We start from the raw sequence: 25,796 nt of genomic DNA, 5'->3' as shown, positions 1-25,796 counted from the left end.
CTGTGGGCGGAGCGTAACGTGCCCAAAACCTTGCAGCTCCGATCAAAGCCTCCAACTGTGCATGTGCAGAAAAAAAATGATAGAATGCCGCTCCTCTGCCACATCCCTCTGGACCGGATAATGCCCCCCTGGCCCCCACAGACATTGTTCCACCCCCACCAACATTACGACCACCTTATCCCCCCAACTCCTCCGCCATCCAGACCAATCGCGCCCCCCCCCCCCCCCCCCCCCCCCCCCCCCACCAATCTCAGGTAGACTGGCAGAAGGCCACCCCCCTTTTTACCACCCCCACCCACTGATCTCAGGCAGAACAGCAGCGGACCCTTCCTCCCTCCACCCCGATCTCAAGCAGAGAGTCGTTAGATGCTCGGCAGTTACCTCCTCACTAACTGGAGTGCCCAAACCAGACTTATATGCAGCATGTCTGTTTCAGGCCGATTCTGGATGGGCGAATGAGGTGGTAAGTTATCGGTAAGATTGGGTGTACAGTCCATTAAGTCAATCTAAATGCGTGCAAATACATCTAAATGGCCATCGCGCATTTTGGGCGCGGTCTTGATCATGGCCATTTTTGGCCCTTGATAAAGGGGGAACTGGTGTGGAGGTGGGCGCGGATCACGCTGCTCGCCTCATGCCTGACTTTACCAAGTTTTCGCACCCAAAAGCTGGTGCAACATGATGGTAAAATCGGGCCCTCTGTTCCCCTCACTACCCTAAAATCCGTTTGTCACAGTTTTGCCTATTAACTTAATCTATTACAATCTCTTTGTAATTTTATATTTCCATGTACACTGCTTACAATGCTGCCTATCTTTGTCATTGACAAACTTAGGCATATGGTTCCCTATCCTGTCCTATGAAGCATTAATAAATACAGTTAACAGTTGAGCCCCCAAACAGATCCAGGCAGGCAAAAGTGAAATATTTAAATTTGTGTGAAAGGATAATTAGTTACAAATAGCTTCTTAAATTAAGACCCCATCTTAGTGTCAATTAATTCTTCAAAGGATTTAAACTGGCTGTCCAGTAAAACAAATGAAACAAAACATGCTCATCCTTTGATAACAGAACCTGATAATTAAAGAATGATCAATCTATTACTTCCTTATTTTTAGAAGAAGACTTCAGTGGCTATACATTTTGCATGTTCTAGCTAGGTTCTATTTATGTAGTTTTGCATACCATATAACTTAAAATTAATTAAAGGATGAAGTTCAGCAGCTTTACAAATAGGAAAGCACTAATGAACATTAAAAAGGTTCTTTATTCAGGGAATTAGCCTCATTAAAGTAATGTTTGCTGGTATGGCTAACATAATGGGCAGAACTTCCAAAGAAAACAGGCAATCAAATCAGCATGTTTTACTCCATGGAAACAGATGTTTTCCTCTAGATCTTCTGATACTTTGTCCAAAAAAAAGCGGGTTGGGGGGACAGCGGCATGTTTGGCACTTTCAATCCTGAGAGGCAGGGCCTAAAAGGCTCTGATCTCATATTGAAGTTAAAGACTGTCATCCCCCCTGGCATCAGAGCTCCTATCCACCCCTCACAATGCAGACAGCGCTCCCTCCCTCCCACTCCACCAATCATCACTGCGCAGCAGTGGGAAGGCCCCAGTTGGGTTCCCTAGAGGCCTCGCCTCTAGCCCTGTCCTTGGCACCCTGGCAATGCCAATCTGCACTAGCAGAAGTTACGGCATGAAGCCATTTGTGTCTATTTAAATTGATGGAAATCAGTTTCATGCCCTCACTAAGCTTGAACCTGATTACGTCGCCAACGGTGGCAGGAAAGATTTGATTCTCAAATCTCCCCAGCACAAATCCTGTTATGGCTTATTGTGAGAGTTAGCATCCTTAATGGGATTTGCGCACAGGCCAGGAAAATCCCAGCCACTTTATTATACCTATAGTAAACTGCAATACAGCGGAGTTTATTAATTATCTTTTTAATGTTTAGTCTAGAAAAACTACAAACAGAGATTCAGTTGGCTGAAACCAAAGAAAAACAGCACCTGGAAACACTGAAAGAAACAGCAACATTGTTACATGACCAAAGGAGTGAATTGGAAAGTCTAAATATGAAGGTAATTTCAGAAGATGTCACTGAATTAAATCAATTTATTCTGTTGAAAGGATAGTTCATCTTGGCAAAGCTGAGTTGAACAAAGAAATGGATGTCAGAAATAACAAATTTAGTTTTCGCTGTTGAAGAATTGAGCAAGGTGCATACAGGTTAGAATATTCTGAAATATTAAATAGCTGCTATCATTTACTTCTTTGGGATGGATTTTCATGTTAGAGGCAGGTAGCAGGAGTCAGGAACCTACCTGGCTCGACACACTTGCCTCAGGGAAAAATGAGATTGAAAAGTGCAGTTTTTGCTATGGGGGTGGGTGATGGAGTCAGGTCTGCCTCCCTTGGAAGCATTAGGAGCTGGCCACAGGGAGTGCCGAGATGGACTGGTTAAGAGGCTCGCCTCCCAGTTGTTTTATTAAATATTGGGCCCTCTAGCCCTCAGCCACTCCTTATCTATGTAAACCCATGCCCCACCCACCCTCAATGATCTCTCGTACTCTCCATGCCACTCGACTCATCCCCACTGATCCCTCAAACCCTCCATGCCAACTCATTGCACTTACATACACATTCATCCAAAATGCACTCTGTATAAAACCAGTGCATTCTGAAGTAACAATGGCATTGTGGAAAAGCATAAAATCAGCCCTTCATAACTTTTTTAAAGTGTTGGTACAACACTCCTATAAATGTGTCAATCAACCATACCTTTACAGTATCAATCATAGAAGCAGCCAGCACTTGGCATTTCTTCGTTTTAGATCTTAAAAAACTGTCAATCCATTAATATTTCTCTTGTATGCATCTATTTGAACCGACTATTGGAAGTCTGGGCTCTCAGCCATGCTGCTTTATGCAAGCTTTGCTGGGCACCCAAACTTCCATTAGCCTGTTGAAACATGTACACACAAGGGAGAACGTTACTTGATTGACAAGTCTTTTTCCTGACATCTTTTTTGTCAATGGTTCAATGTCCATTCACGTAAAATAAAGAGACGTCAAATGCTTGTAGTTTCTGCTGTTGCTACTTTAAAGATCTGGTTGTTGACACTTTAATAGAGTTGTAACAGTTGCTTTGTAAGAAAGTTATGAACTCCTGTCTTTTTAGGTGTTTCCATACATCATTGTTTTTATAGGATTCACTGGTTCTATGTAGGGTATATCCTAGGTAAATGGGCATTGAAGTTGGCAAAGAGGATATGAGGGATGATTGGGGAAGAGCACAGTTTGACATAGAGGGTATGAGGAGCCATTGGAGGAAGGAGGAGGGTATAGATTGGCATAAGGAGCATGGGTAAGAAAGACCTTTTAAAGTTATTTTTCAAAAGGTTCCCTCACCATGGTTCAGGACACCTATGAGGGGCTGTGAAGCATGAGTCATCTGGATGCTGGCCCAATTCCATGAAAACTTGGAGAGGCTAGGATAAACCTCCTGCAATAGAGCTGGCTAACTTGCACCCTTCTCCAACACTGGTGAAAATTAGGAGAGTTAGGAATGAGTGCAGGAATTGGGTCCTGTCTAGCATTTTTCCCTGACTTTGTGAAAATCTGGCAACAGACCAACATAATCAAAGACTTTAATGTTGGTCAGTAGCTAGCCTATCAGCCACTGCATTCAATGTGATGTAGGAAGATTCTACAGATTGAAGAGAAACTTAACTTTAAAAGTTGATACAGCAAAAAATTAAAGCACACAAAATTAATACATTAGTGTAGACAAAGGATCCATTACAATACTAATCATTTCAATTTTAAATTGAAAACCAATTTTAATTGCTTAGTATATTTACAACATTGATATTGTGACTTCTCTTCCTTCTTGTCAGGTTGAGGCGGTGCAGAAAGAGTTAATGATGTTGGATAGGTGTTCAAGCAAAAAGAAAGAGGAGCTTCACTTTTTTCAGAATGATATTGAAGAGAAAAAAGCACGCCTAGTGGAAGTTCTAAATGATGTTAATGCAGAGGTAGTTGATAAGCAGCGCCAAATTCGGGTCAGTACATTTATTTTTCAATGCAAAATGTATTCTGCTAAAATTTTTCAATATTGTTGTACAATCTTTATGTCAAAGAAATATTTTTGAATTTACTGGCTGGAAGCCTCTACTTGAATTGTGAAAAAAAGACTTGAAAACACGATCAAAGATGGCTGCACATTTGCATCACTCCACCTTCTACATTCCAAGGCCATTAAATTGAGTCAGGCTATCTGCAAAGCCTCACTAGAGTCCAACCCCTGAAATTTAAAAAACACTGCAATCAGGATGGCAATGAACCCCATATCAAGACTGTATACAGGGGCAGCTATACGGATTTTGGGAACAACAACAGCACCTGTGAGTTACAGACAGCAGTCTTCCCAATTGCCTTTAATTATAGTTGAGGGCCAAGCTTGATGGGATAAAATTGGCTTCAGGAAATAAAATTTAATTGGCTAGAAATTTTCAAAATTAATGAACAGAACTACATGATGTCCTCAGGCGATACCTGGGGGCATTTCAAGAAGTACAAGGCAAAATTTACATGCATCCAAAGGCTACACCAAAATTTTACAGAGCAAAACTCATGCCATATTCACTACATGAGAAGGTAGAGACTGAACTTAAGCATTAGAAGATTTGGGCATTATCAAGCCTGTGCAGTTTATGGGATGGAAGCTCACATTGTGCCAATACGTAAGCCAGATAAGACTGTACAAATATGTGGAGACTACAAGTTAATGATGAATTGGAGATGTACTTGATATCTAAAGTAGAGGACATGCACACTAAGCTACCTGGAGGTCTAACTTACACTAAAGGTAGACATAAATCATGCATACCAGCAGCTGGAACTGGATGATACAACCAAGGACTTTGTCATTATTAACACACATAAGAGCATATACCAATACAACAGATTGCCATTTGGAATCTCATCGGCTTGTGCAACCTTTCAAGAGAGCATGTTACAAGATTTATCTAAGGTAGATGTTTATTTGGATGATGTGCTAATCACAGGAGCCCCAAAAGAAGAGCACCTAACCAGCCTAGCGGTGGTTTTAAAAAGATTCCAGAAAACTGAATTAAGATTAAAGGGAAAGAAATGCACAATAAGGTAAACAGGATGATTTATTTAGGGTTTAGAATAGATGCACAAGGGTTGCACCCAATGGAAGATAACATTAGGGCCATTAAAGAAGCACCAGTCCCAAGGAATGTATCAGAATTAAAATCTTACCTTGAAACATTAAATTATTACAGAAGGTTTATTCCAAACTTGGCTATGATATTGGCATCTCTACGTGTATTATTAATGGTACTGGAAGAGACAGCAAAACAAAGCTTTCAGACAGGTGAAATGAGCCCTGCAATCATCCTGCCTTTTAATGCATTTTAATCCTTCAAAATAAATCATTCTCACTTGTGAAATTGGAGTTGTTTTGTCATGTGAAATGAAGAACGAGTTAAGAAGATCCACCAATTATGCTTCAAGAGCCCTAACTGATGCAAAGTAAGCATACTCACAGATTGAGAAAGAGGGGTTGACCATCATTTTTATAAATAAATTCCACCAATATGTTTATGGAATGCATTTCACCATAATTACTGATCATAAACTTCTATTAGGCATATTTAGAGAAGACAGAATGTCCAATAGTGTCTACAGGGATGCAAACTTAGGCTTTATGGTTCACCACTTATGAATATACCTTCTAACACAGACCAGCGACACATATATCAAATGCACAAGCCTTGAGCTGTCTCCCACTACAAGAAAGTATGCTGCCACACCGGCTCCACAAGTAATTATCCTCGCCTTGAATTTCCTCAATACGCTATCCCTGCTGTCACCACAGATCAAATACTAGACTCAGAGGGATCCAGTATTATCCAGAATTAAACGTGTGATTCTTCATGACAGGCGTTACAATATAATGTCTAAACAACTAAAACCTTTTAAATAAGGAAGGATGAATTGAGCTGCAAAGGTGGCATCCTTCTGTGGGGAGTGAAGGCAGTTATTCCTACACCTGGCAGGAAGTTATGGAGCAATTACACAATGTCCAGGGATTTCTAAGATGAAAATGTTGGCTCTCAGCTTTGTGTGGTGGCCTGGGTTAGATGTAGATATAGAAAGCATGGTTAAACAGTGTGACCAATGTCAGGTACAACAAAGTTTACCACCAGCAACCCTAAAGTGAGTATGGGTGAGACTCCACATTGATTGTGTAGGCTTGTTTTTGAGCACAGTGTTCCTACTTAAAGTGGATGCACATTAAAATGACCAAACACCTATGAAATGAAATCCATGACTTCTTTAGCAACAATGGAAAAGTAATGGCAAGCCTTCACCACCCATGGTTTGCCAGGGGTTTTGATTTTGGACAGTGGACAGCATTTACCAATGAAAAGTTCCAGTATTTCATGTCATCAGATGGCATTAAGCATATGCATGTTGCACTGTGCCACCCCTCCTCAAACAGATTGCCAGAGAGGGCTGTGCAAACTTTTAAAACAACCAAGACAAAGGCAATCACCAGCATCCCTACAGACCAAATTAGCGCATTTTCTTATTACCTATAAAACAACAGAACACAGGAGTAACTGCTGCTGAGTTGCTGATAGGTAGGTGCATTCAAAGCAGGTTAAACCTGATGTATTCCAAATTTGGTAGAGAAGGTGGAAGCAAAGTAAAATGCGCAAAAGAAACATCATCATGAGTCAACAAAGCATGAGGGACATTCAAAATGGATGATCTAGTCTTTGCTAAAAATTTTAAGAATGGTCAGAGTTGGGTCCCAGGTATTGTCATGACCAGGATGGGCCTGGTATCGTATGAAGTCGAAGTTCAAGATAAAATATTAAAGAAGCATTTAGATCATCGAGAAGATGGGAGTGGCATCGAGAAGTAAAGAAGTGATCTGCACTGATGCACCTTAACAAGTTGGAAGTCCAATTTTTGAAAGTCAGAGTCCCTGCTGTTGAGCACCGCCTGTTGAGATGTTTTCTCCCAGAGGAAGAGAAACTGCCCCCCACCCCCCCCACTACAGACTGACTTTATAATAGACTGCAAAAGAATTCATTTATGGTGTTATATTGTAAATCATTTAACTTTGTTGGTATGTATTAGTAGGGACTTAAAGTGTGTGTTGGGGGAAGGGGGAGGATACAATGGTGAACTCCTTTAAGGTGTGTGATTTCGGAGCGTTATGTGACCCATTCAGTCATTTGGGCTAAAGCACGCGAATCCAGGCTGGCACTGCATGGGTTTTCCCTGAAACTGGAGTCGAAATCATTAGGAGCATCTTTCTCACTCTTTGAATGTGTAGTTATTCCTGTTAATAAATAGTAAAAAGCTACTGTACTTGGTGGTCGCCACTCTTTTCAAACTAGTCTACCTTTCTTGTATTAGTTGTCTATTAAATAATGTTTAATTCATTAATTTTGTTAGTTTTTGTTACAATGAAAGTCTTAAACCTGAAATCTTGTGCAATTCTTTGCCTTGATCACAGGGAATTCACAAGTTTTTTAAATGGTGATAGCCTCTAAGAGGATCATAAATCTACTGAGTGCGCAGAACCCTGCCAATAAATAGTGAGCTTCCCTCTAACTAACTGCCCTAGATCAGATTCCTTGAAAGAATAATGCACCAGTTACCATTAAAATGAATAGAGCTCTTCTGGGCCACGTGAGGCTTATTTATTTGGAGAAGAAATTGTGAAGACCCTAACTGGTCTGTAAGACCTCAAAACTTTGCAGGTTTTATGATGGGTTAAAGAGAAAATCATTTCCAAACCAAATGTTAGGACATCTGCTCTGTCTGGGCTTGGCTTTCTCAGTAACAAGTATGTATGCTAACTAAAAGTCTGTATTCCTTGTCAAAGGTAACATCCAAAATGTTAACTTTTCTAATCTTTCCAGATTGGCTAATTAGTCTGCTGTTTGTTTCTATATATTAAAACATTTTAAATTTTCTTCTCAGGATAGTTAATAAATTTATATTTTACAGGAAATGAAGACATTGCTCGAAGAGATGAGTGCCCAAAAAGGAGAACTAAATGCTCAGATCAGTGAGAAGAATTCGCAACTTTTCTTGTCAAAACAAGAAGTGATGAATGAGGAAGTAAGGCTTCAGAGCATGCGAGCACAGATTATCAAGCAAAAGACAGGTTGGTTTTCTAAAAATTCTAAAAGATATTTCAGAACATTTACATTATGTATTACATAATGTTACTTCCTAAGAATTTTTTGGGTGATTAAAAGTAGTCACAAGTAAGATTTACATTAACATTGCAATGAAGTAACTGTGAAATTACCCTATTCGCCACACTCAGGCACCTAACCAGCATGTCTTTCAGACTGTCGGAGGAAACCCATGCAGACAAGGGGAGAATGTGCAAACTCCACACTGACAGTGACCCAAGTCAGGAATTGTACCTGGATCCCTGGCGCTGTGAGGCAGCAGTGCTAACCATTGTGCCATTGTGTCGCCCACACCTTGATGATGACACAATATTGACAATAAGTGAATCAAGGGGGCGATCTTACGAGAAAAATTCTAAGTATGCAACTAGCACGAACCTGGGAGAGTTTCAGATGTGTTTTTGGGGGGTCTTTACTTCTAATCTTAGGGACTTAGACTATGGAAAAAAAAGGGCTAGACCATTTCTAGCCACCAAAGGCAGTGGACAAGGCTTAATTCACCAGCAACCTGCTCCAGCAGTGGAGGGATCTATTGCTCATGTGCAGACTCTTGTGACTGCACATGTGTAATTGCAACAGCAGAGGAATGACAGAGAGATCTGCTGCAGATGACCTCAAAGAACACGCACCCCCACCCCCCAACCAAGCTACCACAGGAACCTGCAGGTGATCGCAAGTCCCACATCATCTGGAAATATCCTCCCCGCCACCGCCCAGACCAAACTCAACCCTACAATCTCCTGCAGTGGCCACGGGGCCCCTTCCTCATTTCCAATTGTGATGCAGAGTGGCAGTTAGTCCTCCTGCCCGGCCCCGCCTCTTCAGATGCCCAGACCCCCTCCCCCCAGACCCCACTTCCTCTTTACTCAGAGGGTAGTAAGGGCGTGGAATGCCCTGCCTGCAGCAGTTGTGGACTCGCCAACTTTAAGGGCGTTCAAATGGTCAGTGGATAGGCATATGGATAACGTTCAGCTACCCTGTCTAGGCCTGTTTGAATGTTATAGGTTTCTGAGATTCCCCCTCTTCTAAACTCCAATGAATATAATCCTAACTGACTCAATATTTCCTCATACGTCAATTCCGCCATCCCAGGTTTCAGTTTGGTGAACTTTTGCTGTACTTCCTCTATAGCAAGAACATTCTTTAATAGATATGGAGACCAAAACTACACCCAGTCTTCCAGATGTGCACCACGACCACTGGCTGATGTTCATTCTCTCTCTCTTCAGAATGTCCTGTAGCCACTCGAGACATCCCTTGACCTCAGAGAGGCAACATACCATCTGGAGTCATGTTTACAGCCACAGAAATGCTAATCTATTCCCCTCACTATTGAATCCCCTAAACTATTGCACTCCCACACTTTATGCTGCTTCTCTGCGCAGCAGAGCCAACCATGGTGCAATGAATTTGATTGTTGCTGCTTTCCCTTGAGAGGCCATTCCCTTAATGATACCCAAAGTGGTATATCTGTTTTGCAGGGGAATGTCCACAAAAGATTCCTGTGCTGCCTGCCTAGTGGTCACTCATTCCCTTGCTTGGGGAGTCTTAGCCTGTGGTGCGAGCACCTCTCTATACATGCTAACCATGATACTGTCCACATATGGATTCTCTACAGTGTCTCCAGCCGCCACTCCAATTCCAAAACTCAGACTTCCAGGAGCTGCAGCTGGAGACATATGCTGCACACATGCTGGCCCTGGGCACCGGAAATGTTCCCAGCCTCCCACGTAGAGCAGGAGGAGCACACCATGGCTTTGAACTCTCCTACCATGGCTGATCCAATAAATAAAACCTTTTGGAAGATATTCAAAATTAAATAATATGAATTACTCTAGGGCCCTTGCCCCATAGTCTGCATTACAACAGTGTATAGACCTTACAAAATAAAAACCACAAAGAAGTCCTTACAAACTAAAAGCAATTACTTAATCCAATCATACTCGCCCAATCAGCTACTCCTACTGCCCCTGATGTCACCTCAGGAGTTCCAAACTCCAAGCTAGCACTCCACTCTCAATCTCGCTCCCTTATCCTCCTGGCTCCATTCTCAATCTCGCTCCTTCTTGCACTCCTTTATCCTCACAGTTCCACTCTGTAGATTAACTCTAAAAGTAAATTTGTATTGGACAATTGCTGTTTTATTTCATCCTATTCACACAAAGGAATAGTTTTACTTCTTTAATGCAAAAGTAGAAAATGCTGGAAAATCTCAGCAGGTCTGACAACATCTGTGAGGAGAAAATAGAGCCAACGTTTCAAGTCTAGATGATCTTCCGTCAGATAGAAATGTTGGCTGTATTCTCTGCCCACAGATGCTGTCAGATCTGCTAAGAGTTTCCAGCATTTTTTTGTTTTTCTTTCAGATTCCAGCATCCACAGTATTTTGCTTTTACTTTTTTAATGGTTAGACAATGAGTTAATGAAGGCAACTTTGTTCTCCATGTTTTCCCGTTATTGAGATCAATTGCAAGCAGGAATGCAAAATTAGTGTAGCATGTCATTGTCATTTCGGTCTTACTATTAATCAATAATACATGTATGATGAGCTGTTGGTAACTTAAAACCTAACTTCAGCTTTAAACCAGTCGAGATAAAAGAATATTCTTTGGTTGTATTTTCTTTTCTCTTCTTACTCTTGCCTCAGTCAAAACCAGATTTTGTTTTCTAATCTTTTTTCCTTAGAGCTGAAACATGTTCTGGAAATGGTGCAGTTAGAAAATGATGAACTATTCGAATTGAAACAGCACCATGAGCTGAAAATTAAGGAGCTGGAGAGGACACAAGCTGTGCTACGGGAGGTCTGTAATTTGTATAACAAAATACTCTGTAACCTTCACAGACTGGCAAAAGAATGACTCCTGAGTAATGACATTATAAATGCATTGTTTTTGAATACATTAATGACATTGCTACGTATGAATAAAAGGGCTAACATGACATTTCGAGGGGGGGTTTATTTCAGCAATTATGGGCATGCAATGTTCACAACAGTGACCTCAATGGTAAGTTCTGCACGTTTCCCTACAGCCTGAAAAACAATATTCACGTCTACTCTTTGCTTTCTGTCCTTTAGTCAATTTCATATCCACACAGCCACTGCCCCTATTAATTCCATGACCTTCACTTCTGCTAACAATGCCATTATCTGATACTTTTATCAACTGCCTTTTGAAAGTCCATATACACAACATCACCATGATGCCAAGTTAGGTTTTAAGTTACCAACATCACCAAAAGTTGGTGTACCAACTTTTCATTACCAACTCTTCACTTTCTTTTGAGTGAATGCACAACATCATGGCAAATAGATTTCAATAAAAGCAAATGATAGATCATCCACTTTGGACCGAAACAGAATAGAATAGGTAACTTATTAAATTGTGAAAACAAAGAGACTTGGGGACACTAGGGCATATGTTTGAAAAGGTACAGAAGATAATTAAGTAGGACAGTGGAATGCTAATCGTTACGTCTGGAGGACTAGAATACCAAGGGTAGAAGCCATGTTACAGCTGCTCAAAGAGCTGTTTAGCTGTGGAGTATTGTGAGCAATTCTGGACATCACGCTTTTAGCAGCCTTGATTAACACAATAATGCCTGGACTCCAAAGGTTAAATTATGAAGAGAGATTAAAGAAACTATTGCTATGTTCTCTGGAATTTTAAAAAGTTTAGTGACTTAACATTTTCATGATATTCGGGAACAAATAGGATTGAGGAATAAAAGCAATCGTTGCAGGTTCAGAAATCTAGAACTGAGGAATAGTCTAAAAATTAGATACAGATTATTCAAGAATGAAATGAGGGAACACTCTACAGACAAAAGCTGATAGAAAAATTGGAATTTGCTCCTGCAAACAGTAATCGGTGTTAATTTTAAGTCTGAGGTTGATCTGTGTTATAAATATGAGGGGACAGAGGCATATATGTTAATGGAATTCACTTATAGATAACTCATGATCTCAGTGAATGAGAACAGGTTCTCTGAGCTAAATGCCTACCTGTCCCTGTATTCCCAAGTTTAACAAGTTAATCAAACATAATTTATGTCTAACAAATCTGCTGGCCTTCATCTATTAACCCATACTTTTCCAAGTGCCACTTAATTTTGTTTCGTATCATTAGCAATGGAAAAATTATCCACTACCAACATTAGGCTTTGACCAGATTTATCCCTCTTCCCTATTTTTGAACATGAGTGTAACATTTACAGTTCTCTAGACCTCTGACACCACCCCATATTGGAGGAAGAGTGGAAGATTATGGCTAGAACCGCCACAATTTTTAACCTATTCACCCAATGCAGCCTAACCAGACCAGGAGACTTCTCTACTTGAGTGCTACCAACCATTGCCTTTTTAATCTATTCAATTGCTCTCTTACTTCCTCCTTTACTGTGACATTGGAGCATTCTTTTCTATAGTGAATTTAGTACCTCAATCTTGCCCTCTGCCTCCACAATGAAAGCTCCTTTTTTGGTCCCTAATCAACAAGATGTGTTTTTTATGCCAGGTGGTTTTAGGCGATAAGTGCTATGGGTTAAATCATTCAACATAAGCAGCTTTTCCTTTTTGCATTTAATCCTTATTGAATGGTGCAAGAGAAGTGCTGTTACTCAGAGAAAAAGGGCATTTTCATGCCCTGTCTTGGCTAGTTGTTACAGCAGGTAAATTGTTGTGTTATGAACAAAATACCTAAGGCAGTTCGTAAACTTAGAACAATCCAGGTAAAGGAATGTATCTTCGCCCTTTATAAAACTTTTGGTCCTTTTTTATTACACTAGTTCATAGTACCATGTCATTTATTTGTAAGTAACATATTGTGTTATTGTGTAAAAGCACTCACGTTTTGTTTTCTAATGGTCAGTGACAATATGACAGGTATAATAATATAAAATTTGAACTTTTGTTCCACAAAAATGCATGCTACGTTCAAGAATATTCATCACTATAACTTGCATGTAAGATATTTTGTAACAAAAACCCCTGGATATTGCCAGAGTAGGACTTCTTTGGGCAATGTTGCATGATTCATTTTTACTGTGCTCATATAAACGTCATTTTGCTTCAGGAGAAGAGTGAACTAGAAAACCTGCAACTTGCCTCTCAGTGTCAACGAGCAGAAATAGACCATCAAAAGCAGCTTATTGAGAAGGATCGGCAAGATGTAGACCAGCTGAACACCAAGATAAATTCCCTTCAGCACAGTATTGAATCTCTGGAGAGAGAGAGAAGCCACATGAAGGGGAATTTCCTTGTACTGGAGAACAAATTTACTCAGGCAAAAAAGTAAGGAGCAGAGCTAGATAGTCCCATGCCAGATAAAAACTAGCACATCTAGCAATAACTTTTTTTTATTCGTTCAGGGTTGTAAGCTTCACTGGCTAGACTAGCACTTATTGCCCATCCCTAATTGCCCTTTAATTGAGTGGCTTGCTTGGCCATTTCAGAGGGCATTTAGGAGTAAATCACATTGCTCCGTGTCTGGAGTCAGACCAGGTGGCAGATTTCTTCCCTAAATGGCATTAATGGGTTTTTGCAACAACCGAAAATGGTTTCATGATTAACATAAGGCTTTTAATTTCAAATTATTGAATTCAAATTTCATAATCAACTGTGGTAGATTTCGAACCAGAACATTACCCTGGGTCTCTGGATTACTAGTCCAGTGACAATACCACTCAGCCACCACCTCCCCACAAATATGCCAGATTAAGTAGCATAGATAACCAGTATTGTTGGCAAGCCTCATAACTTAGTTCCTAACCATTAGACACTGTAACTTCACATTTGTTTATCCATCATGTTTAACCACATACAAACCAAAAAAAATTAAAGAATATCCAATTGCCACAAAACTGAATCTAAAAAAGGGCAGGAAATTCCCCGCAAATCAGTCACCATCTGTGGAGAGAACAGATCAGTTACCCTTTTTGACATAGGGTTCACAACTGAAATCACCAGATTGTGGAGTCAAAGTCAGAGATTTGAACACATAATCTAGGCTAGTGTTTCCTTGCAGTATTGAGGAAATGCTGCAGTGTTAGAGGCATTGTCTTTTAAATGAGACATCAAAGATCTCACGGCAGTATTTAATATAGCAAGGGAATTCTTCTGGTGTCCTGGCCAATATTTATCCCTCAATCAATACCTGAAATAGATGATTTGGTCATTTATTTTATTACTGGTTTGAGATCTCACTAGTCATTAATTGGCTACCATGTTTACCAGATTAAGTAATGATTACATTTCAAAAATACTTGTTACAATCTCTGTTGAGACCCATAATTTCAAGAATAAATTTGAGTTTCCAATTAATAGCTAGCTGAAAGAATAACAATACAAGTTTTCACATTTTAAGACTCACTATAACAAAAAAACTAAAAGTACTATTGACTAAACACTATGGTTGGGATTCTCCCAAAAAAACCTAAGTGTCCAACGGGTGGAAAAACAGAAGATTTTCCCACCCTTTTTTTGGGTGTACTCACCTGAATGAATCTCGGATATTCTGTGTTTCAGAGGGATTCATAGTTTTTTCTCATGTCCCCTCTAAATCTCCTACCTTTTACTTAAATCTATGTCCCCTGCTTATTGATCCTTCTAGTGCAGATAAAGTTCTTTCCTATCTACCCTATCTTATGTCCCATTTAATTTTGTACATCTCGGTCAAGTCTCCCCCACGATCTTCTCTGTTCAAAAGAAAACCCCAGCCTAACCAACCTCTTTTAATAGCTGAAACCCCTCTGGTCCGGCCGACATCCTGGTGAATCTCTTCTGTACCCTCTATAGTGCAATCACATCCTTCTATCCAGTAAAACCCTTTAATTTCTAACAATCAAATCACCCAGGCACACTTGAGAATAGGTCACATGACCCCTTTAATTTTGCCTGAAAAGAGACAGTCCCAAAACATTGTAACTTCATAAAGTTAATTATAATTGTAATATATTTACAGAATTGTAATATGCTTCATTGGTTGCAAAATGCTTTGTGGTATCCTGAGGTTATAAAGAGCGCTATATGAAATAAAAGAAAAACTTTTTTATAATTTATTGCTGCGGTATCTGTTTGGAGCTGCCTGTATTTTATATTGTGCAGTGTCCTCTTTTCAAATTTTCATTTGAATCCAAAACAATATCACTGGTAACCTATTTCTGTATTTCCCCACACATTTTGATGTGCTTTCATTAAAAAATACTGAAACCATTAAATTCTAAATGGGTATTTGGAGTTCAACTGGCTACATAAATATACTTTATGATTTACACTTTTGCTGTTCCAGAGCCTTTGAAGTAAGTGAAGACAATAACAGAAATGCTGTGAGTAAATTGCAGAAACTACAAACTGAGATAGGTGAACTGAATCAAGAAATCAATCAAAAGAACATCCGGAAGGAAGAGCTAAATGAAAATATAGTAGATATGGAAACCTGTCTGCAAGGTATGTAAATTTGCAAGCTCAAAGTACAAAATGCTGGCACTCCAGACTGGCAGCCAGTTATTGTTATGCCATGGGCTGCTGAATGGCTGCCGCATTTATCTAATCTGCCTTCTGAAGACTTGTTTTCAGTTAGTCAAATTAGCAAGAAACAGTAAAATCAGAAGCTGTGGTATGGTTACATTCTGTTTGGCAAAGAATAAGATGGAAGAAGCTGATTCAAGTATGGAAGAATTTAATACTAAATGAAAGCTGAAATTGCAGAATGTTTTGACACGTTGGACCTCCGTGGTAGCATGCAGGTTTGTCTGAAAATCCCCAATTTTCCCCACCTTCACCTATTTTCCACATCTCCTGGTGTGAACAGTCAATTGCATATGCATCTTTCCCCTATCCGGCAATACTGAAAGTAGCTGATTTCTGGTGGGATCATTGGGTAAGCAGAAGTGTTGCTTTGCTGCATTTATATCAACAGATTGTTCTGGAGACTCACACTGTTGAAATTTTTCTCATTTGTCTTTACAACAATCTTCAGTAAAGGAAATACAAAAATATTTAAATTGTGAAAAGTTTCATACTTAATCAGAAAATATTTCTATTGAATAGAGAAAAAGGCAGAACTGGAAATGGTGACAGATAATCTCAAAGGTACCAAAGAACAGCTACAGTCAGCAGACCAGGTAATTCCATGACTTAACTTGAAGTTGAACACACTGAGCGTTAATATGGAGTTTGCTGTCAGGTTTAAGAACAAGTAGAAACACAAGTAAACTATTTTAAACAATATTACCGAGTAATTATCAAAAATTGGACTGCAATTTAATGTTTGAACTTTGACCATTGCATAATATTGGAAAATAAGGAGATGGCAGATGAATCAAACTGCTATATTGCATCGGTCTTCACTAGAGAGGCTACAACTAATATTTCAGAATAAAATAGCAATTAGAAGGGAATAACTCAAGAAAATTTCAGTCACCAAGGAAGTGGTATTTACTGAAGGCTGACAAGTCTCTGGGTCTTGAGGGACTCCATCTTAGTGTCTTGAAAGAAGTGGTTCATGAAATGGTTGGTTTTAATTTTCCAAAATTCCCTAGACATGGGAAATGTGATGCCTTCGTTCAAGAGGAGAGGGAGAGAGAAAGCAGAAAACGGCAGGCCAGTTAGCTTAACATCTGTCACTGAGAGAATGAGTCAACTTGGTTTTGTGAAAGGGAAGTCATGGTTAACCAAGCTATTAGAGTTCTTTGACGAAGTAACATGCATTAGATAGGAAGGAACCAGTGGATGTACTTTACTGGATTTCAAGAAGGCATTTTATGACGTGTTAAATCAAAGCTTATTACAGAAAGTAAAAGCTCATGGTGTAGGGACTAACACATTGGCATGGGTAGCAGATTGATTAATTAACAGGAAACAGTAGGCATAAAATAATTATTTTCTGGTTAGCAAAATGTAACAAATGGTGTGCCACAGGGATCAGTGCTGGGGCCACAATTTTTTACAATTTGTATAAATTATTTGGATGAAGGAGCAGAAGGTATAATTAGTACATTTGCTGATGGTACAAAGATAGGTAGGAATTTAAACTGTGAAGAGCACATATGGACACCACAGAGGGTTATAGATAGGTTAAGTGAATGGACAAAGATCTGGTAATAGGAGTATAATTTGGGAAAATGCATCATCGTTCATTTTGGCAGGAAGAATAAAAAAGAAGCACATTATGTAACTTGTGAGAGATGGCAGAGCACTGAGATGCAGAGGGATGTTCCTATGACTTATTTCTACTGACTTTTGAACTTTGTTTAAATTGTTAGTGTGGAAGGAGTTAGATTGTTATCAAAAGAAATGAGGGCGAGAGCAAAGAAAACAAAATGAGATGTTAGTACATCAAAATAATTTGCAATGGCATGATTTTGATAGAGGTCAAAATGGTGAGATATTACTTTTAAAGTAAGATTGTGGTATTAATTTAATGAAAGGCCTCACCACATGACAAAGCAATTGCCATCCATTTTCAAGATACACTGTCAATGAATGGCAATCTGTAATCCTGTTATGCAAAAATATATTCTTCATACTTATTGATTTGTGCCAGTTTGTGTCACATCTGGTTGTTGTGTTGTGTCAGACAATATACCTTACAGGTATGTGTGAAAAATAGAGACTGAGGTGAATAGAATGATGTGTTTTCTCTGTGTTGTGCTGTTTAGTTGAGAAAGCTATAAACAACTTATGACATTTAATTATGTAACATAATTCCTTAATTCTTTCTTGATAAACAGATCAAAAATATCACAACAGAATCCATTTTAACAATGTAACTACTAAAAGTTTAGGAATAATGCAATTTAATAACTATATAATAACTTAGTTTCATCTTCCAAATTGATTCATAGAATTAAAAAAGGACTTGTACAATTATAAACAGAATGCATATAAGCAGATGGTGCAAATTGTTAATTTAATGAAAATAAATCTCAAAGCATTTAGGTTTTTAATTGTTCAATTAATTGTAACTTAGTTCTTGCAGAATTTGTATTTTATGCATAGGTGAATAAATGCTCATGTCAGATAGTCACTCGCCTTTCACGGATTTCTTAGGACCTTAAGAATATCACTAAAAAGCGTGATGCGTTAAAAGCAGAACAGCTGACGCTTAAGGAAAACATAAATCAAAGTGCATGTAAATACCAAGCCTATCTGGAGAAAGAAAACCGAAAACAACAAGAGTTATTCATACTTCATCAACAGATTGAAGAAAAGCAAAATGAACTTGCAGAGCAGCAAAGGGTAAGAGGGCTGAGAAAATATGTATCTAACATAGCCTGTGCAATTCAATTAATAGCACTATTTCAAATTTTTTTTACAGTTAACGTTTATTTAATAGTCCCAAGTAGACTTTACATTAACATTGCAATGAAGTTACTGTGAAAGTCACCATACTCCGACACCTGCTCAGATACACTGAGGGAGAATTTAGCATGGTCAATGCATCAAACTAACATGTTTTTTGGACTGTGGGAGGTAACCCACGCAGACACTGGGATAACATGCAGACTGCACAGAGAGTGACCCAAACTAGGAATTGAACCCAGGTCCCTGGCGTTGTGAGGTAGCACTGCTAACCACTGTGCCACCGTGCAGTCAAAATAATGCAGAAATAATAAAAATTGAATTCATGCTATTAGAGGGCTTTATGTCAAAAACAAATTTTTTAAAGGATGACTTTTTAAAATACGAATGCTTTCAAAATATTTTATTCATTTGTGGGATTTTGGCATTCTTGGCTAGACCATCATTTATTGTCCATCCCTAATTGCCCTTGACAAAGTGGGAGTCAGTTGCTTTCCTGAAACCGCTGTAGTCCATGTGGTGTTGGTAATCTACAGAGCTGTTGGGTATAGAGTTCCAGGATTTTGACGAGTGACAATGAATAAAATACGATATATTTCCAAGTCATAGGGCACATGACTTGGAGGGAATCCAGTAGGTGTTATGACTTCACCTGCTGCCCTGGTATTACAGTGAAACAGACAAAAATGTGGAAATCTCAATCACTGCCTTTGTCCGTTTGCGTGGTAGAAAATTTGAATTTAAATACCACAATTTTGATTTTATTTTTTGTGCTCAATGTATTACATAATTTAAAGTATCTTTTTACTGAATTTCTTCGATTTCCACCATGGTATTCATCAAGAGGACTGAAAGATGATCATCTCTTCCTCGTATGTGTGGATACTTTGCTCAATATCCTTCTTCACGCCACCCTTTCACCTCAGAATGCCTAGCATTTAAATACCTTCCCATTGCCAACACTCAGACATTTGTGGATATAAATCCTTATCGTAAGGCCTTATGGTGGAATGGCGGTACGTTGTACCAATTCTCAGTAAGGAAGGTTTTATAGTAAATGCAGGAAGAATTTACTGAAGTTTTTTCATTTAATCTGTTTAGTTGTTACAGCGTATTGAGAAGGATATTCAGTGTGAGGGGGTAAAGTTGGAACAATCTACATCTAAGGTAAAGACCCACCTCCAAGCTTTGGAAGCTGAGCTATCGGATAAGAGAGATAAATTTGAGCAAGCTGTTGCAAAAGTGAACTTAATGGAAGAACGATCAAGAAAACTGCAACACGATGAGGAACAATGCATTATGCTGGAGGATCAGATTGCTACTCTGAGTAAGTCTTGAATGCTGATTGTAGCAGTGACTTAGGAAGTGTGTTTGGAAGTTGCAATCCAATGACTAACAACTATGTAGCGATCCCAGATGAAGTCACCAATTTACTTTGATGTAGTTAATCTTAGGCAGAGCACTAAAATTGGCCTCAGTCCATTGGGGTGGCAAAAGAAAAGTGCCAAATACCTGGCTGTTTGTTGACATTGTGCTTTGTCCTGTGATAGAAAGTGGACAGCCACGAACATTGGATGAGAATGGGATGAGCCTCGCCTGTGAAATACCTCCCAATTGACAGGACTAGCATGTGAGCACCAGCAAGTTAATGGAAACTGCCTGGCCCCTGTGAAATCAGCAAGTGTTGGGATTTTAAAAAATCAAGGCATGTTAAGTAGAGCGCTGAGCATTATTCTGTGTTGGTGCTGCTGTTTCTACTCAGACAGATCTGGTCTGCTTGCCACCCCAAGAGGAAGTCCAAGTCCCGATTAAGACTAGAATTTAAGCAATTACTTCCTAAACCAGGACAGAACAAACACATCCTGGATTGTGCTGACAAGCCACTCTTGAACTTTTCTATTCCCATTTATAAAAAATTGATGATTTCATTTTCAGATTACAAATAAATTTTACATCTGACATTCTGTTTTGTTCTAGAACGTCAGCTTTCCAGCCGAGAGCAAAAGCACCAAGAAATGATCAACGAGCTTGCGTTTTGTCATAAAGAGGTTGAGCTCTCAAAGAAAAATCTAACTCAGCTTCAGGAACTAATTCATTCAGAGAGGAAAAAGGCAGAGAAGCAAGTTGCTGCAATCAAAGAAGAGTCCAAAGTTCAGCGAGTTCAGCTGGAGAAGATCCTTAATGTAAGTTACTGCTGCCATCCAGCAATTGTACAAAAGCAGTTATTCCATCAGTCCATTATAGTTTAACTGAGCTGTAGTGTTAACAAACTTTTAAGAGAACCGTTGAATATAAACTGCCGATTTATCACTTGATATCACCTTAGTGATAAATACGAAAGAGATCTGAAAGGGTAAAATTTAAATCTGTTAATAAAGGACCAATTTGTAACTACCAAATAGCCTGTACAGAATCCCTACCCTGCAGAAAGAAGTCATTCAGCCCAACATGTCAGCACCGACTCTCTGAAAGAGCATCCAATCCAGGCTCTCTCTCCCTGCCCTATCCCCATAACTCTATGTATTTACCATGGCTAATCCGCCTAACCCTACACACCTTTGGGTGCTAAGAGGCAATTTAGCATGGCCAATCCACCTTACCTGTGTGTCGTTAGCCTAACAAACTCGCTGAGGTAATTTCTGACTTTGTGTTATCAACGCAGGAACAAAAATGCGAAAACAGCAGACTGCAGAAGGAATTATCTTCAATCGACCAGGCTGCACATGATAACCATGAACGTGCCAAACGTGTCATGACTGAGTTAAATGAGATGAGACAAGAATATTTTGAACTGAAGCAACAGGTACCCAACAAAACAAAACAGTGTTTTTCACAGTTAGCTGAAACAAAATAAATTTGTTCTATGCAAGAATTGTTCGTTTCAGTTTTATCCCTTTATTCTTCCCATGTGGGTGCTCAGTATTCAAAAGTTGGATTTTTCATTGGAAAACAGCTTTATAATGTAGGTTTATATCTTTCAAATTTCATGAACAGTCTTTCAGTGTCATATGAATCTCTGAAGTGACATTATAGTATAGTAGTCTCTTACCCATGTGCTGTTTCTATTTACAAATAATCTGGACTTTATTGATGCAATAAAAATATCACTGATATACTGTATTTGACTTTTATATGTTGATTTTGATGCTAATATCACAGAAGGTTGCAGAGTAATGCAATGCCTGTGGTTAGAATATTTGTGATATAGTATCATTAATACCACTAAAAATGACCAACAAAAATTTATTACCAGGACTTACTTTTTGCAATTTTATGTATTTCATCTATTATATTTACTCTTTTGCACTGGTTCCTAAGGGAAGCATTCCAGGGAGTGTCAAGTGTGTTAGCAAGACCAAGAGTGATTCCCCACACCAAACTCCTGATCTTGGTGGAGACTACGAGTGGAGGTTAGATACTTCCCAATGCGGAGTTAAAGAAAGTATTAGGTAGTAAGTTGAGAAGAGCAGAAGGGGTTTTTGTAATGTTACTCTTCGTGAAGGGAAGGCAAGCAAGTAGGATATAAATAAGGGGGCAATAAAAAAGAGGCTGAAGAAAGTAATGTAATAATTTATAATTGGAAAACAAATACTGATAAATTTCTAGATTGTTCAACTGCTTCTCTCCTTAATATTTTAATGATCCTTTAGCTGAGAAGTCAGGAACAAATGGAACAACAACAGATGGAGATAAAAGAAGCCATAAGAACCCTTCGATCAGATGTGAAAGCAGAAATTAGCAATAGTTTGAAAGACCTGGATCAGTCGTGTGTGGAACCGAGGAATGATCTGAATATAACTTGGGAAGAGGAGATGACTGTTCAGAGTGAAATGGAAAGCTTAAAGGAAAATTTTCCCTCAGCAACCAATGACGGAACATACAATGAGAGGTTAAGTCTGATGAAATTCAATTTTAAGGTGATATTTCTTTGCAGTTCATTTAAATGTTCATAACTTATGTATTAATATTCCTGAATACTTACAATGAGTCAAATTACCTCATGCTGTAAGATGATATGGTATATATTAATTTCTACATTATCATTAATATGTCATCAATCTTGCTCCACTGTGCACATCTTCTCAACTTTTTCCATTATAACTCCCTACATCCAAACTTATAATGGAAACAGTTTATGTAAACTTGTCACATGTAACTTCATCTATGCTGAATGAAGATTTGACAGCTTTACCAATGGGAGGATACAGATATGGTGTGCATTCTGAAATTGTTAGTTTGCAGAATGTCTCACCACGTCATCTGTGCATCAAAAGAAGCAGAAAGTTTGCAAAAGGGTGGCACAGTACTGTTAGCACTGCTACCTCACAGCACCAGGGAATGAGGTTCAATTCCAGCCTCTGGTGACTGTTTGGAGTTTGCACGTCCTTCCCATGTCTGTGCTTCAGTTTCATCCCACACTCCAAAGATGTGCAAGTTAGGTAGATAGGCTCGATGGACCAAATGGCCTGCTTCTCCACCATACAGATTTTATGAACTTCTAACCTGGTGAGATTTTGCGAGTTTCTTTGCTTTCTCTAAAATATTTTATTGAAAAAAGCTTGAAATTGAACTGTCAAAACTTTCATTTCAGGCAAGTCTGGCATTTATTTAAAATTTCATAACCAATGCCTGGGAATAAGAGCATGTGTGAACAGATTGTGGTTTTTTTGACTGTTTGAAATGAAAAAGGCACTTTACAGAGAATGGATGCTGCAACTTCTGTTATAAATCCCAATCTAAATTGAATTGTAGGTTTATGGAATTTTTTAAACTTAGAACTTTTGAGTGTTTTATGAGAACGTTCTTGAATTATATATGGAAAATATTAGAAACTGTCAGACAACTTACTAATATTGCACTAGCTTCCTGCTTCTATACTCCTGCTGCAAGCCAGAGAGCACACATCAGAAAATTATCCATTAAGAAGCATCAGATGTATACTTATATACAGGAATATAAAGATAAGAATCCTGTTGGCAATGAGAAAAAGGGGAGTAGATGAGAGAGTATCTGAGGGAACAGTGGAGGCTGCAGAGAATGTGTTGTCAAAGAATATTGATCCATTTGGTACCATGGAATGCTGGATATTGCTTCATATTTACTTTGATCATGTAATGGGTTACTGAGAAAGGCACTGGGTTTTCTGCATAAAAGAGGGAACGAAAAGATGGAGAAAAGACATTGATAGCTGAAGTTAAAATCCCTTATTAGGCAATTGTGAAATAATGTTGAGGGGAAGGTAGAGCCAGATTATTTACTTATATGCCCTATAGAATATCATGCTTGAAATGTACATTAAAATGATTCTATTGTTCCTTTGCCATTCAGGATGAACAGTGGCGAGGAGAAGTGCTGAGAGAAAATTTAAGACAACAGGAAGATCATCTCAAGGTTGAAAAATGTGAAATTAATGTGAAATTATGGCCGGAATTTTCCAGCTGTTTCCACTTTGCTGCCACTGCAAGCAAGGATGGAGAACATGGCACTCAGCAGTTCTCTGTTCACTGTAGCAGGACAAGAAAATCCTGTTGGCATAAACAGCTGGAAAATTCCCCTTTACATTTATACAAAAGTGACAGTCCTGCCAAATTTGTGTGCAAAGACTCAGAATAGTTGTTGGATTCATTGTTAATGCCATTCCAGCATTATTACAGACAAATTATCAGAAATAATTAATATTTTCATAGGAACCAGTTGTGATGAGACAGGTAGAATATGTTACAACGGATAATTCAATTCATAAGGATGGCTGTAAATTTCTTAAGTGCCTGAAACAAGTTATTTGTATCCCTGAACTTCTTGTGCAACTTTTAAAACACAAATCATTCCTGTTCTATTTCAATTTCATTGACCATTATAGAGTATTTCTACATTGGCATTCTAATGCCAAAGAAGCTGTGACTCTTAATACCAGTTCAACTTCTTTTCCATTTCATACTTTAAATAATTTGTGCAATTATGGTGCATATTCTTAGCAAGTAAAACAAGTTGCAACATTAGCATCATGGCTTGAGAGTGTAAAGTTCAAATAACTAGTTCAGCAGAGCACCAGGATATCTTATCAAAATACCAGCCCCACTCATTTTAAATTAGTGATTGTTCCAGCCAAATTCTAGGAGCGAAACTGTGAATTTGTTTGGCTTTCAAATGGCAACATAGTTAAATCCAGAGTCAAGATTCCAAACTGCAGATTATCCAATCCAGATACTTACTAGTAGAAATTTTAAGCATGGTTCCTCCAGGGCCAAATGAATCTGAACAAATATCAAAATCTTGCCAACATGGAGCATCTTATTTCTACCTTTTTTCATTGGCAGTATGCTAAATTAACTGCTTGGCATTGTGAATTGTTGAGAATGAATAACAAACAGAACATGTGAGATTCATGTTCATGATCTCTTCAAATAATTGACTTCCTATCCTTCCTTGGGCCATCGAAGGAACGTTCCAGAAAGGTACCCTCCTTACGGACAAGTTAGTAAGTCTCAACTCAAATTAGTGTAAGCTACAAATGCCCTTCTTAATAGTTTAAACAATAGTAAAGAGACCTGCGAGCAGCTTAATCTAAAGAGGAGAAACTTAAGATGCATAGTGAATAATACAATTGTAACTTAACTAAAGAATTCAAATGACATAGCTGACCTTGCAAATATTAACTTTTTCATGTGTTAAGGATTGCCACTTTTCTTTTGTTTAGGCACAGATTCGTCAGTGCATGTCAAAGCAAGCCGAAACACTTAGTAAACGAAAGCAGCAGACAGAGGGCAATCTGACCAACCTTAAAAGACATGTGGATGCACTGGATGAACTTGTCGCTTGTACCAACGTAGACTCGTTTCACCAATACCAATCTTCATTCAACCACGGACAGAGCAAGGTGAATTTTAAAATCTAGCAATTTAAGACGGGCAAAACAGCTAGAATTGGTTGTAACCAAAACTATCCTTGGGTTCTAGTATTGAGTGACTTCGTAAAAGCTGCAGTAGGAAAAAGATAAATTCATGGTCTCATTGTTATTTTCAGCTTAAGTTAATTCAATGATAAATGGAAATATAATCCCGCTGTAACAATTATAACAAGATTGTATAATGTATTGTGTGTGTTGTAGGATTCTGTAAAAAGCTTTTTCATTTTGTCAGTGCAAATGAAGCTGATTAGTCTAAATTTTCATTTCAGTTGGGAAACAGAGGACTTTTTTACTTTAAGAAGATTTTTTAAGTCAGCACTATAATATCTT

General features: G+C 38.7%; 1 protein-coding gene across 4 annotated transcripts in view; it reads left to right on the top strand.

The window, feature by feature from the left end:
• cntrl (centriolin) overlaps positions 1–25,796 on the top strand; it is a 125,385-nt gene that overhangs the window by 92,929 nt on the left and 6,660 nt on the right. For all 4 annotated transcript variants that reach the window (XM_080212526.1, XM_080212527.1, XM_080212524.1 and 1 more), the window contains exons 29-42: positions 1,959–2,085; positions 3,904–4,068; positions 8,066–8,225; positions 10,945–11,060; positions 13,332–13,549; positions 15,546–15,703; positions 16,307–16,380; positions 18,308–18,496; positions 19,661–19,886; positions 20,537–20,742; positions 21,222–21,362; positions 22,210–22,476; positions 23,888–23,950; positions 25,257–25,436. In XM_080212526.1, the coding sequence (XP_080068652.1) occupies positions 1,959–2,085; positions 3,904–4,068; positions 8,066–8,225; positions 10,945–11,060; positions 13,332–13,549; positions 15,546–15,703; positions 16,307–16,380; positions 18,308–18,496; positions 19,661–19,886; positions 20,537–20,742; positions 21,222–21,362; positions 22,210–22,476; positions 23,888–23,950; positions 25,257–25,436 (2,290 nt within the window). The remainder of the gene's footprint in view (positions 1–1,958; positions 2,086–3,903; positions 4,069–8,065; positions 8,226–10,944; positions 11,061–13,331; positions 13,550–15,545; positions 15,704–16,306; positions 16,381–18,307; positions 18,497–19,660; positions 19,887–20,536; positions 20,743–21,221; positions 21,363–22,209; positions 22,477–23,887; positions 23,951–25,256; positions 25,437–25,796) is intronic.

This window comes from Carcharhinus amblyrhynchos, chromosome 25 (genome assembly GCF_965287045.1).
Source record: "Carcharhinus amblyrhynchos chromosome 25, sCarAmb.v2.hapA, whole genome shotgun sequence".
NCBI lineage: Eukaryota > Metazoa > Chordata > Chondrichthyes > Carcharhiniformes > Carcharhinidae > Carcharhinus > Carcharhinus amblyrhynchos.
Note: the sequence above shows the minus strand (reverse complement) of the source record. Positions and strands in the feature narration are given on the sequence as shown.